The 15,330-nt window shown below is 38.8% G+C and overlaps 2 protein-coding genes across 3 annotated transcripts in view; one reads left to right on the forward strand and one right to left on the reverse strand.

Moving 5' to 3' along the window:
- LOC136827948 (cell adhesion molecule DSCAM-like) overlaps positions 1-15,330 on the reverse strand; it is a 250,663-nt gene that overhangs the window by 181,773 nt on the left and 53,560 nt on the right. For both annotated transcript variants that reach the window (XM_067085503.1, XM_067085502.1), the window contains one exon: positions 13,125-13,356. In XM_067085503.1, the coding sequence (XP_066941604.1) occupies positions 13,125-13,251 (127 nt within the window). In that variant the 5' untranslated portion in view covers positions 13,252-13,356. The remainder of the gene's footprint in view (positions 1-13,124; positions 13,357-15,330) is intronic.
- LOC136827951 (uncharacterized) overlaps positions 1-15,330 on the forward strand; it is a 505,229-nt gene that overhangs the window by 24,498 nt on the left and 465,401 nt on the right. The gene's annotated exons all lie outside the window — the stretch shown is intronic.

The following is a 15,330-nucleotide window of genomic DNA, read 5'->3' on the forward strand; positions in this document are numbered from 1 at the left end:
AGAGGAAAGTGGAAGAGAAAGGAAGGGAAGGAGAGAAAGCTTGGATCTTCCTTCAAAGAGACACAGAAGAGGGAGAGTCTGAGATAAGGGAAAGAAAGGAAGGAAAGGAAGGGAGACTTCACTGTGAATTTTACAAAAGGGAAGGGGAATTGAGAGGAAAGAGAAGGAAAAGAGAGAGGGAAAAGAGGAAGGAGAAAAAGGAAGGAGGAAAGAAGGGAAAGAGGGAAGGAGACAGATAAAGTAGCAAATATGTTTTGGATGGAAGGAGACAGAAGGGAAAGAAGGAGAGACTTTCAAGGGAAGGGAAAGGGAAAGAAGAGAGACTGGGAAGTATTTTGAGACAGAAGGAGAAAAGGAAGGAACTAAAAGGGAAGGAGACAAAAGAAGGGGAAGGAAGGAAAGAATAAGGAGACAAAGTGAAGGGCAAAATTGGAGAAGGAGAGAGAAGAGGACTTTTGGGAAGCTTCTAGGGAAGGGAAAGAGGAAATTTCATTGACAGAAGGGAAGGGCAAGGGAAGGAGACAGAAGGGAAGGGCAAGACTTTTGGAAAGGAGACAGAAAAGGAAGGAAAGAACAGGAAGGAAAACTTTATCTTTTTGAAGGAGACAAAAGAAGGGAAGGGACAGAAGGGAAGGGGGAATGATGGAAAGAGAAGAAGACAGAAGGAATGGGAAGGAGACAGAAGGAAGGAAAAGAGGAAGAGACAGAAGGAAGGGAAAGAGGAAGGAGACAGAAGGAAGGGGAAAGAGGGAAGGAACAAAAGGGAAGGGAAAGAGGGAAGAAGGAGAGACAAAAGAAAGGGAAGGAGAAAAAGGAAGGGAAGGAGATATTCAAAAGGAGAGGGGAAGACTTTTGGAAGGGAGAGAAAGGAAGGAAGGAGAGAGCTTGAGACAGGAAGGGGACAAAAGGAAGGAGACAGAAGGGAAGAGAAAGAGGGAAAGGAGAAGAAGGGAAATTAGAGGGGAGGGAAGGAAGACAAAGGGAAGGGGAAAGATATTCAGACAAAAGGAAGGGGAAAGAGGAAGGAGACTTTTCAGAAAGAGAGGAAGGAGACTTTTAGGAAAGGGAAGGGAAGGAGAAAAGGAGACAGAAAGGGAAGGAGAAGGAAGGAACTTTTGGGAAGGGAAAGAGGAAGGATGAAGAAGGGAAGGGAAAAGAGAAGGAGAGAGAAGGAAGAGAAAGACTTCTTTGAAGCTTTTAAGAAGGGAAGGAGAGACAGCTTGGGAAGATATTCCTTCAAAGAGAGAGAGAAAAGAAGGGGAAGGGAAGGAGAAAGAGCTTGTGATATTCCTTCAAAGAGGGAGAAAGAGGGAGAGACAAAAGGAAGGGGAAAGAGGAAGGAGACAGAAGGAAGGGGAAAGGGGAAGGAGACAGAAGGGAAGATATTCCTTCAAAAGGAGAGAGAAGAAGAGGAAAGAGACAGAAGGGAAAGGAAAGAGGAAGGAGAAGAAGGAAGGAAGCTAAGGATATTCCTTCAAAAGAGAGAGAGAGAAAAGGAGACTTAGGAGGAAGGAAAGAAGGGAAGGAGAAGACTAGGGATATTCCTTCAAAGAAAAAGGGAAGAGAGAAGAGAGAGACTTTTGGAAGGGGAAGAAAAAGAAGGGAAGAGAGACTAAGGAGACAAAGGAGAGAGAGAGAGAGACAAAGAAAGGGGAAAGAGGAAGGAGACAAAGGAAGGAAGGGACTAGGAAGTGATATTCCTTCAAAGAGAGAAAGAGAGAAGGAGACTTTTGGAAAGGGGAAGAAGGAAGACTAAGAGGGTGATATTCCTTCAAAGAGGAGAGAGAGAGGAAAAAGAGGAAGGAGACAGAAGGGAAGGGGAAAAAGGAAGAGACTAGGGGAAGAGACAGAATGGAATGGGAAAGAGGAAGGAGACAGAAGGAAGTGGAAAGAGGGAAGGAGAGAAGGGAAGGGAAGGAAAGACTAGCTTGGGAAAGAGAGAGAGAGAGACAGAAGGGAAGGTTCTAGAAGGAAAGAAGGAAGGAAAGAGGGAAGATATTCCTTCAAAGAGGAAGGAGAGAGAGAAGGGAGAGGAAAGAGAGGACTTTTGAGAAAGGGAAGGGACTTCAAATTCCTTCAAAGGAGAAAGGAAGGAGGAGAAGGAGAAAGAGAAAAATTCCTTCAAAGGAAGGAAAAGAGAAGAGACAGAAGGAAGGGAAGAGGGAAGAGACAAAAGGGAAGGGAAAAAAGGAACAAAGGAGAGAAGGAGAGAAAAGAGAGAGAGGGAGAGAAAAGAGGGAAGCTTTTAGACAGGAAGGGAAGGGAAAGAGGGAAGATATTCCTTCAAAGAGGAAGAGAAGAGAGGAAGAGAAAGAGGGACTTTTGGAAGCTTTTAAGGAAGGAAGGGAAGGAGACTAAAGTGATATTCCTTCAAAGAGGGAAGGCAGAAAGAGAGAAGAGAGACAGAATGGAATGGGGAAAGAGGGAGAGACAGAAGGGAAGGGAAGAGGGAAGAGACAGAAGGTGAATTCCTTCAAAAGGAGAGAGAGAAAGAGACTTTTGGAAGCTTTTAGAAGAGGAAGGGAAAGAGGAGAGACAGAAGAATTCAAAGAGGGAAGAGAGACAGAAGGGAAGGGACAAAGAGGAAGCTTCAGAAGGAAGGGCAAAGAGGAAGGAGACAGAAGGGAAGGGCAAATTCCTTCAAAGGGAAGGGCAAAGAGGAGAAGGAGACAGAAGGAAGGGCAAAGAAGGGAAGGAGACAATTCGGAGCTTGACAAAAGGGAATGGGGAAAGGGGAGAGACAAAAGGGAAGGGGAGAAAGGAGACAGAAGGGAAGGGGGAAGGAGACAGAAAGGAATTCCTTCAATGATGGAAAGAGACAGAAGAGAAGGGAAAATGGGGAGACAGAGAGAGAGAGAGAAAGAGAGGAAGGAGACAAAAGGAAGGGAAGAGGAAGGAGACAGAAGGGAAGGGGAAAGAGGGAAGGAGACAGAAGGGAAGGAAAGAGGGGAGACAGAAGGGGAAGGGAAAGAGGGAAGGGAAAGAGGAAGGGAAAGAGGGAGAGGAGACAGAAGGGAAGAAAGAAAGAGGGAAGGAGACAGAAGGGAAGGTGATAAGGAGAACAAAGTGAAGGGGGAAAGTGGGAAGGAGACAGAAGGGAAGGGGAAAGAGGGAAGGGTAAAAGAGGGAAGGAGACAGAAGGGAACGAGACAAAAGGGAATGGGGAAAGAGGGAAGGAGACAAAAGGGAAGGGGGAATGATGGAAGGAGACAGAAGAGAAGGGAAAATGGGAAGGAAAGGAAGGTTCTAAAGAGGGAAGGAGACAAAAGGGAAGGGGTTAAGAGGAAGGAGAGAAAAGGAAGGGGAAAGAGGAAGGAGACAAAAGGGAAGGGAAAAGAGGGAAGGAGGAGACAAAAGGGAAGGGGAAAAACTTTTGGAAGCTTAGACAGAAGGAAGGGAAAGAGGGAAGGAAATTCAGAAGGAAGGGGAAAGAGGAAGGAGACAGAAGGGAAGAGGAAAGAGGAAGGAGACAGAAAAGGAAGGAAGGGAAAGAGGGAAGGAAACAGAAGGGAAGAGGAAAGAGGAAGGAGACAGAAGGGAAGGGGAAGAGGAAGGAAACAGAAGGGAAGGGGAAAGAGGAAGGAGACAGAAGGGAAGAGGAAAGAGGGGAAGGAGAAAGAAGGGAAGGGAAGGAAGGAGAAGGAAACAGAAGGGAAGGGGCAAAGAGGGAAGGAGACAGAAGGGAAGAGGAAAGAAGGAAGGAGACAGAAGGGAAGGGGAAATTCCTTCAAGGAGACAGAAGGGAAGAAGAAAGAAGGGAAGGGAAAGAGGGAAGGGAAAGAGGAAGGAGACAGAAGGGAAGGGGAAAGAGGGAAGGAGACAGAAGGGATGAGGAAAGAAGGGATGGAGACGGAAGGGAAGGGGAAAGAGGGAAGGAGACAGAAGGGAAGGGAGCTTACAGACCTTACAGTTCATTTGGTTTGCCCCAGGTCCCTCAGTGTGAGACACTCTGATGTCTACCAGAGAATTGCTAATTCATCTTCCGGTATATTTGGCATATTCCAATCTTGGATGGTCTGGGATGCATCTTAGATATTTGTCGAGCTTATTCTTAAACACATCTACGCTCATTCCTGATATATTTCTCAGATGAGCTGGTAGTGCATTGAATAGACGCTGCATTATCGATGCTGGTGCGTGGTGGATTAATGTCCTGTGTGCTTTCCTTAGTTTTCCTGGTATAGTTTTGGCCACTATTAATCTAACCTCTGCTTGCTCTTTCTGATATTTTTAGCTCCATGATGTTTTCAGTAATTCCTTCTATCTGTTTCCATGCCTGGATTATCATGTAGCGTTCTCTTCTCCTTTCGAGACTATACAAATTTAAGAATTGTAGTCTTTTCCAGTAGTCAAGGTCCTTAACGTCTTCTATTCTAGCTGTAAATGACCTTTGTACACTCTCTATTTGTGCAATATCCTTTTGGTAGTGTGGGTACCATATTATATTGCAATATTCAAATGGACTACATAAGTACACTTTATAAAGTATAATCATGTGTTCGGCTTTTCTTGTTTTGAAGTGCCGGAACAACATTCCCATTTTTCTTTGTATTTTGCCAATAGTATTGCTATTTAATCATTGCATAACATATTCCTATTCAACATGACACCAAGGTCTTTAACTGTTTCCCTATTTGTGATTGTCTCGTTATTAGGTCCTTTATATGTATATAGCATTCCTTCTTTATCTCCATAATTAATTGATTCAAATTTATCAGAGTTAAATACCATCCTATTTACCTCTGCCCATTTATATATTTTGTTTAGGTCTCTGTGTAGCGAGTTCTTATCTTCATCACAAGTAATTTCTCTACTTATTCTTGTGTCATCGGCGAAACTTCTCACTACCGAGTCCTTAATATTACTGTCTATGTCTGCAATCATAATCACAAACAGCAATGCAGCTAACACCGTACCTTGTGGCACACTGGATATTACCGTAGCTTCATCTGATTTCTCGTCGTTTGCAATCACTATCTGTTTTCTGTTTTGCAAAAATTCTTTTATCCATCTTCCTACTTTGTCCACAATGTTATTTTTTTCAAATTTTTTTTGCTAATATATTATGGTCTACCTTGTCAAAAGCTTTTGCAAAGTCTAGGTAAACCACATCTGTATCTTTTACGTTTATCATATTTTTGTATATGCTTTCATGGTGGACTAACAGTTGGATTTGTGTACTTTTTCCAGGTACAGAACCTTGTTGTCCTATATTAAACAAACTGTTTTTCATTAAATGTTTCATTATATATTTTTTCATTACCCTTTCATAAACTTTCATAATATGAGATGTCAGACTCACAGGCCTATAATTACTTGCCTCTAGTCTTGATCCACCTTTGAAAGTAGGGGTAATATATGCTAATTTATGCTCATCATAAATCTTGCCTGTATCTATACTTTGTCTTAATAATATTCGTTCAGGTTTTAAAGTCTTGAATGTACTACTTTCTTTAACAAAATGGCAGGTACACCGTCTGGTCCTGCTGCTGATGCATTTTTAATTTCATTAATAGCCTGCACAATATCGGCTTCAGTAATATCTATGTCCAATAAATATTCACTATTTTCATCTCTTATTTCTGTATCATTATCATTATCAATTCTAGGTGTAAATTCACTCTTATATCTTTCTGCTAATATGTTACATATTTCCTTTTTTTCATTTGTTAATCACCCTTCATTTCTTAGAGGGCCTATTTCTACTCTTATTTTATTCATCTTTTTTGCATATGAGTAAAAAATTTTAGGGTTTTGTTTGATATTTTGTAGGGTCTTTTCTTCTAGGTCCCTTTTTTTCATTTTCTTTTGACTGTATAATCTTTTGTTCTGCATTTTCTATCATACTTTTTAGTTCCATCACTTTCCATGCATTCTTTTCTTTTGCAAGACCTTTTTTCCACTTTCTGATTTTCTGGAACAAGATCCTTCTGTCTCTTGGGATGCGTGACTGATGTTTACTTTTCTTCTTCAGTATATATTTTTCCACTATTTCCTCTAATATTTTATATAATATATCCGTATTTACCTGTATATTATCACTTACGAATATGTTTTCCCATTCTTTGTTTAATTCTTCATTTATTTTTGACCAATTTATATTCTTACTATAGAAATTTTTTTGTCTCTTGCTTAGGCTATATCTGTTTTCAGGTGCTTTGGAACAGACTGTTAATTCTATGACATTATGGTCCGAAATACTCGTATTATACACTATTATTTCTTTAACATAGTTCACCTCATTCACAAATACTAAGTCTAAAATATTATCGTTTCTTGTTGGCAGGTGATTTATTTGCTGAATGTTATGTTCTAGTAGCATATCTAATAGCTTTTCAAATTGCCTCTTATCTTCTGCACTACTATTACTCTCTTTTTTATATGTATAAATACAAACACAGTCTCCTATTTGTTTTTTCCATTCTACGAAAGGAACGTTAAAGTCTCTGGATAGGAGTGTAGTCCAGTCTTTGTGATTTCTACATATATCATCCAATTTATCAATTATTATGTCAAACTCTTTAGTATTAGGGGGTCTGTATATTACAATGTTCACTAATTTTTCAGATTCAAATTCTACTGCTATTAATTCACATTCAGTGTTACTGTATTTCTTGCAGATTTTTCCTCAATTTGCGTCTCTCCCATATATCACGGTTCCCCCTTGATTCCTATTTTCTCTATCTGATCTATAAGTTTGGAAACCCTTTATCTGGTCATCATTACCAGTTTCATGTGAGTACCAGGTTTCACTTATATTCATTATATCTATTTTTTTCAGTTTGGGTTAGTTCTTCTAGGAACTCTATTTTTCTTTTCGAATTACTCGAAACTAAACCCTGTGCATTCATCACTATGATGGTTTGCATTTTATCCCCATTATCTAATATGGGTAATAATAAGGATTTTCCCATGTCTCTTTCCTGTTCTGATATGTTGTTATTTTCTTCATTTCCATAACTTCGGACATTAAAAAATCCAACTTTTCCAATATAGTTGATCTTCCATCTTCATAATTATTCATTTTGTGTTTGTACCTGCATCTATCTCCATATCTGCACCATCCTTTTGCATCGTAGATACGTTGCTTTGTTGCACTGTACCTGGATGCTGATGCCTCATATCGTGATGCTGACATTTCATAACGTGGTGCCAGCTTGCTTTTTTTCCTTCGTCTCATACTCTTTATTCCTTTCTTTATTTGTTTCACTTTTACTTTGATTTTTGATATGTATTTGATTTTGATTTTCGTTCTTCATGGCAACAGGATGCATATATCTGCATTTTTTGTTGAATTTGTAACCTTTTCCTTCTTTCAGGTTTCTACATATTTTTGGATGTAGATCGCTGCATTCAACCTCTTAGCCGTCTAGATGTGCACATTTGCCATAAATCTCATAGTTGTGACATATCTTGGGATGTTTGTAGTGACGTCTTTCACCAAATCTGCAGTTTCCTGTTTTCAGAAGAGTGCAGACTATGTCTTTCTTTTCTTTTTTTCTTGCTCTTTCCCTTCAATATGTATATCAGGGTACAACCTCTTTGGGATTTTTTTTTGTGTTGTCATTTCATAGTTTATTTCTTCGTATGTATGCTGTTGTATTGCCTCATATGTAGAGTCTATGAGTTTCTCTGCATCCCTACTCTTATCCAGTTCTTTGTTTTCATTATTGTTTTCTATCTCTTCAGTCTTATTTTCTCCTATTTCGTTTTCCTCTTCTTCCTCATCCTCAGTTTCATCATCCTCGATTATTTGTACATTAAGTCTTGACTTAATAACATTTTCTATCCATATTAGACATGTTGAGCAAAATACTTTAGTGTCCTTTTTTTTTTTATTTTGCTGTACTTCTGCGCATGTAGGGTGAGTTGGTACGTGACGTGCACAGCATTTCCTTATCAGGTTTTGTGGATGTACAATGCTATACCACACATTACATAGATTGCATGCTTTAGGCATTCGTTTTCCTATTGCATCAATCAGTATATTCACCTTGTTCATTTTCTTTGTTGGGATGTGTTGATTGAAGTAGATTTTCTTTATGTCTCTTGATCACTTGGACTTTCTTTGGTATTCCTTCAATTATTTTCATTATATTTTCTGCTGACTTGTTCCAGCTTGAAGGATCATATCCTTTCACTATGTCTGTGTATGTTTTGCATCTTTTTCGTTGGAGTTGTTATTGATCTCAATGATAAGAAACCCCAGCTCCCCACTTGCCAATTCATCATATTGGGAGTCAGCTAGGCAAGCAAAATTTCTCCATCTTTTGCCGCTGTTGTTGCTAGACGCTTCCATGATGCTTAATTTTTTAATATTTCACTCGAAAAAAACACCTTTAGTCGACGCTGTATCGTGCTATTCTGACTCTAATGTAATCACCGACAGTTCACGAACACTTCTAGCTATAATTCACTCGCTAGTCGTATGTTATGCGCGTGAAATCGGGTTGATTATTCAGACCAAGAACGAATGCGTCTTCAGACCAAGAACGGGCACTTCAAGAGAGGGAAGGAGACAGAAGGGGAGGGGAAAGAGGGAAGGAGACAGAAGGGAAGAGGAAAGAAGGGAAGGGGAAAGAGGGAAGGAGACAGAAGGGCAGAGGAAAGAAGGGAAGGGGAAAGAGGGAAGGAGACAGAAACGAAGAGGGAAGGAAACAGAAGGGAAGAGGAAAGAAGGGAAGGAGACAGAAGGGAAGGGGAAAGAGGGAAGGAGACAGAAGGGAAGGGGAAAGAGGGAAGGAAACAGAAGGGAAGAGGAAAGAAAGGAAGGGGAAAGAGGGAAGAGGAAAGAGGGAAGGGGCCAGAGGGAAGGAGACAGAAGGGAAGGAAAGACTTGGAGAAAAGGGAAGGGGAAAGAGGGAAGGAAACAGAAGGGAAGAGGAAAGAAAGGAAGGGGAAAGAGGGAAGAGGAAAGAAGGGAAGGGGAAAGAGGGAAGGAGACAGAATGGAAGGGGGAATCAAAATCAAATAAAAAACTTTATTTCCATTTTACAATGGTTATTCTACATGCCATATTTTAGAAACATATACAACGTCCATTGACTTATAAGATACCAGATACGTATAATTTATATCACAGAATCAAACGCGCATGACCACGCTCTATTACAGAGAATTCTTGTCGTTAAAATAATTTTTTAAAAATGCCTTTCATAATGAGATTTTATTTCTAGTTAACTTCTTTAGAGGTAACTGTTTTCCCCCCAGGCTAGTATATAGAAAGTTAAATCAGTTACTAAATAAGCATTTCTCTACAAGACCTGAAGTCCTAACGGTACAAAAAATTAATTTCTTTGCAACCTTCCCATATATCAGTGACTTAACCTTTCAAAAAAGATTTACGAAAATTATCCATGAACATTTCCCAGCCATATCAGCCAAATTAATTCCCAAAAATCCCCTGAGTATTGGCTCTGTTTAAGGTAAAGGATCAGCTGTGTCCTTATATGTCCTCTGGTGTCATCTATAAATATACTTGCCCTAAATGTATTTCAGGGATTTACGTGGGATCCACCAGTAGGCTTCTTAAGGTGCGCATTGATTCACATCGGGGAGTTAGTTTCCGCACAGGTAGCAGAAGCTCGAACCCAGAGCACTCCAACATCAGGAACCATTCAAAACAATGTAAAACCTACATTGAGAACAAAGATTTTAGTGTCATCGGTCATACTGCCAACCCTCAAGATTTAACAATCTTAGAGTCGTTATTTATAAAACAACTTGTACCATCATTAAATACTCATACATCCGCTGGTCAACTGTATTTAGCTTAACTCCTTACTGTGGTGGCTTCTTTCCATTTAGTTCCTTACTGTTTCACCTTTAGGTTGGTTGTGTTTTTATTATTTATTTCATTCTTACTGTAATATTTTAAATGTATTCTAAGACTATACTTATAATTGTTTTTTATCTTTTCTTATGCACAGCCCTGAAGATGTAATTCTGTACATAATTACGAAACGTTGGCTATAAAATAAATAAGACAGCCTAGTGATGTGTTGTTTGTCGTCCGTCTTCCTCTATATCTATCTATATATATATATATATATATATATATATCTCTCTCTCTCTCTCTCTCTATATATATATATATATATATATATATATATATATATATATATATATATATATATATATATATATATATAATATTATAACTGTTTTATACTTAAGTAAGACTGTCCTGATAAACATATAAAAACGGCCATTAAATCATTCCGTGAACACAAGGAGCTTCCGTTAGCTAGTTGGACTGAATCAAAGAAGAATTAGTTTCCAGCTGCATAGACTTTTCAATAAACATGTCCCAAGCTTGCCCTCATTCTCTGGGCTGGCTTATCCCATCCTCTCTCTCTCTCTCTCTCTCTCTCTCTCTCTCTCTCTCTCTCTCTCTCTCTCTCTCTCTCGTGGCCCGCTCTTCCCTAAACTACTACCATCTTCCAAGGCTCAGAAACAAAGTATAATAAAGAATTCACTGCGTGAGATCCCAGTAAGCACTGTGTGGTCCAGGAGGAAAAGAGGAAGGAGAGGGGAGGGAAGGAGATAGGGACAGGGACAGGGAGAAGAGGGAAGGTTGAGGCATCACTCGACGCATCGTAAAAATGTTCATCCTCCTCAGTTGTTGTGGGGGAGAGAGAGAGAGAGAGAGCTTTTGAAGTAAGGAGGGCAAACTATGGAGATTTTTCGAGCGCAAGCCTTTGGTTCCAATCCCCCCCCCCCCTCCCCGCCTTTTCCCCTTCCTGAGAAACGGTTTCCATACGGGTCTCTCCTTTATTTTTTTTTTTTTTAGTCTTTTTATTATTTTAATTTCGCTTTTTTGAAATTCGTGCGTTGAGTCATTGACTTTATTGAAGTGTTTTGACTGTATTTTAATTTCTGAATTAGCAGTTTTCATTCTGTTTTCTGACTTTATTGTTGTAACGGAATTGTCTTTGTCATAACTATCTTGCAAGTAATATGGGGAATATTTATCACGTTTTGAAACTATTTTCTTACTGTGTTGCAGTATTTAAATTGTTTGTGGCATATCTATCTTGCAAGTAATAAGGGGAATATTTTTCACGTTTTCGCCCAGGGAAGTTTGGGATGTTCTGTTGGAACCAGAATTAGAACAGGTATATTTGGTGTCAGCTTATAAAGCAGGTGACAAACAATCACGTAGAAGTAAATTTAGACACGACCAGTATGGCGAACGGGGACCCCTTTTAAAACCATGCAGGGAGATGGATCAAGAGTTCACGGGTTATAGAAATCGTTAGCGCTCTCTCTCTCTCTCTCTCTCTCTCTGAAGCTCAAGCAAAGGTTGAGCATTTCCACCGTTTGGAGTGGTGCTACAACTTACAACATAATCGAATGTGGAGTAAAATCTTGCTTGTACCCTTTTTATGTGTGTAAATAAGATATTCAGTTTTAGGAGCTATCTGTATTTTATTAAAAATGCGTTCATAGACATTACACTTTAGCATCTTGTGTGCTAGGATTTTGACTGTATTCCACTCGGTTGAGAGAGCATCAGGATTGTTCTCGTTATGCATAACCTGGTAATTTTTTTTTTTATACCGGTGGTTTGTAAAGTAAAGTTCAATTTGTACGTTTGTACTAAGCATGTTTATGCTCAGTATTCCTGGGTTTGTATTCAGCGTCGTGATGCGCTATCGTGTTCTTTACATTTTTCTTTTGCCAAGTAAAAAAGTAATATTAAGAAAGTGCGTATGTTTTGAGGTAACTCAATTATTTTCCCTTCAAATGTTAATGACATAACCATAATAGTGACGACTTAAGACTGATACCTCTTCCGTATTGATTCGCAGAGCATTGATGAAATGCACCACTGCTGAACCTAATATAAAATTGATTCAGATCTGAAATGATAATGAGGGGCAAAACTAAGGAATAGAAAGTTTACAAAATTAAAGGAAATTCATACTTATATGATAAAACCATTCCCTGCTCAATATTATGGGTTAATGTGAAACATTATACGACGTAAAATACCCAGCATAAAACAAAATAGCCAAATAAACAGAATTTTGCTCGCCGTGAAGTGAAACTCCAGTGAAGTAAAAAAAAAAATAGAAATATGCGTTTATGCAGTATGAAAATGCACTGAAACTTTCGCTTGTTTGAACAACTAGCTTCGTCAGCAGTGTTTGTGCTAGTCTTTTATATAAACACTCAGCTAAGGAGAATTCCTCTTCAAACAAGAGGAAGCCTGTGTGCATGTTGAAAGACATAACTTAGATATTCTACGTAAGTTTTTATTTCCAGAAAATATATAGTCTAGATTTATCAATAATAACAATATAAAGGAAAAATATCGATGCAACAAAATCCATTTTCAAAATGAAGTGGTTGAATAGACGCCAGACTGCTTATTTCACAGATTTTTTTTATTTGTTTATGAGCGAGAATAATCAACCTGAACCACAGATCTATTATTAATATGAGTCTTCAAGTATGACATGTTCTCCAGATTCCGGATCTCTTCCTCAGGTTCATAGTCATTTCTTTTTATTAAGCGTTTTGGGTATATAGGCAATGGATGAATGAATTCGAATGGCTGAAGCAAAATCAAGACCCAGTGATGCCTGGTGGTACAGAAACGGCTGAAGTGATTATGCATACGGTTGTTCTGTTGTAGGTAAAATCGAGTGAAAAATAAGGCAATGAATATATTATAACTAGGCTTACAGTATACCTATCGACTCAGTTATCAGCGAAGGAAGTGGACTGCATTCAGCCTAAATTCATGCCTGTGGGTCTTCTGAAGGAAAGCTTAATTGGTGCGTTGAGAAATGTTTAAGAATAATAGAAATCAACATGTAGCATACTGTTTGTGATCTGTTAATCTTATATCATGTGAAATGTTTGGTGGATTTCCTGCACTCTGTCAGATTTGGTTTCATGCTTAAAGTGTACTTTTATATATAAATAATCTTAGACCTAAGTCGCATTTTTTCGTGGCACCAGCTCTGTAGATGAGACGATCCGTGAAGAGTACTGTGAAAGGCAAGTCTTATCACATAACTTTAATCGAGTCTCTGGATCCAGCCTGAAAATCTACGAAACGATTTTCGTATTGTATATTTAAGAGAAATAGTGCAAGAGCAAATTCTACTTACCCACATCCAAACCCGGTACTTCTGCCACAACATTAGGCCTCAAAGAGGCTGTAACGGAAGGCGAAGGCCCCATCCACAAGGCCAGGGAAAGTTTTATAACCAGGGAACGCCAACTCAGTGTCCGCATATTGCCAATGAACACTGCAATAGAGGGGCGTCCTAATGTTGCTTAGCCACCAACTAATCGATAAAAGGAAAAATCTGCTTTTGTTGTTTCCCGGTAGATTCGTATCTGAAAAAAGAAATGAAAAGAATGACTTTAGGCTGGTTCTCAGGCAAAAGATTCGCCGTTTGATGTTTGGGTCAAATTACTTTAAATATATGACAGAGTTCTCTTTTCTGTTAATCGATCTGATGTATGTAAGTATGGACCTCCTCTCTCTCTCTCTCTCTCTCTCTCTCTCTCTCTCTCTCTCTCTCTAAAATTGCTCAATTACCATGGTGGGGTTTACAGTTTTCGTTCGTATTGTTATCATCTTTTGCCCTCTTTTATTATTTTCAGTCGTGTTTCTTTGATTAGATCTTCATGAGATTTCACTAGAACGAACCCAATAGGCTAATTATTCGAAACAAATGATTATGACAATGAAGTACTTTCAAGGTCACGAGATTACAATAAATGGAAAATCATCCAAAATGATAAAGATTACTATATATATATATATATATATATATATATATTTTTTTTTTTTTTTATAAATAAATATTACTGTTGTTCGCCCTCGTAACATTTGTCTGTAGTAATATCAGCCTGACCAAGACAGGGAAAAGGTTTTGTCCCAAATTAAGAGCGTCTTCAGTTCAAACTTCAACGTCCATTGTAGCGGCCGAGTCACGTAGGCAGTTTAAATTGTAACGTTCGCTTGTAGGAAGGAACTCGGTAGCATTTTGGCATTTCACCCTATAGGAAAATTTCCATATCCAGCCTTAAGATAGGTGGTCCTAAAGTCCTTTTTTTCTTTCTACCTGTCCCTCTTGGCGAATGTTTTAACAAAGCGTAGACACCTCAGGACATGACTGCAGGCCCTGTTTTTGACCCAGGCCGGTCAGACAACAGAGAGAGAACTGAGCTGTCACGGAGATGAGACGTCCTTTTGGCCTCTCTGCCCTTTGTCAATCATTTCTATTAGTGAAGTGAAGAATCATTCTCCAGAACTTCCGATCGTCCGTTGTATGCACAGCAACGCTTCGTCCAAGGTAAAGTCTGTGTTTTTGTTCAAAACTTCGTCCATTCTTTTATCCTCTTTCCTGTATTTCCAAATCTTTCTTTGTTTCATTCTCCAGCCACCATTTAAGGTAATTGCTTGTATGAAGTCTAAGATTAAGCCCAAATTATTATATTGTTTAGCGTTAGCCGAATTATTCCAGTAAGACTCGGGATTTAGGCAAGCAAGTCTTTTTTATGACTCTGGTATTCGTTGTGCCTCGCTTTCATTGTTTGGAAGACCGTTGCGTTTTTGTATTTAATACCATCTTAACGAGTAGAGATTTTTTTCTGCATCCGCAGTTGGTGATGTTTATCATAAAGTCTTTATTCCTTGAATATTCTTTGTTAAGGTTAATTACCCTTAACTGGCGACCTTTGGTTAATTAACGTCTGTCTTTGAGGTTAATTCGTGGCTTCAAGTGACAGGTTATGTGTATTCGTGGCATGCAGGGCCGTGAAAAATTACGTAAATTAAACAATAACTGATCAGCCAAGATGCGCACGTAACAATAATATATATATATATGTACATTTTTTAAAATTTGAGTAAGAGTAAGGCTATAAGGGTAAATGGAAGCCATGATGATAGAGCAATGAATACTGATGAGCATGGTAGATAAATGGAATCTGTTGATTCATATAATTATTTGGAAGGGAACGTTACAGACGGTGGTAGAATGAGGGGAGGTGAGTCACTGAATAGGTTCAGCGAAACAGCAAGAGAAGTAGTAGGGTGTGTTCAAAGGATGGGAAGAAGTTTGTCCTGCCCACATAACCCGACACAGAAATGCATGAAGGGATTTTTACAGCTCCCCTTAATAGAAATGAAGTGAGGATATTGATGACCAATAAAAGGAAAGTACGCTGAAGACGATATTAAATGCTTATATAGTGTATGCGTTATAAGAAGCACTAATGGGGAGATATATAGAAGTGGTAAAAAAGTTAACATAGGCGAAAGGATGAGTCAGTATTTTGAGATGGTCCGTTCATGTGACA

Source organism: Macrobrachium rosenbergii, chromosome 42 (assembly GCF_040412425.1).
Source record: "Macrobrachium rosenbergii isolate ZJJX-2024 chromosome 42, ASM4041242v1, whole genome shotgun sequence".
NCBI lineage: Eukaryota > Metazoa > Arthropoda > Malacostraca > Decapoda > Palaemonidae > Macrobrachium > Macrobrachium rosenbergii.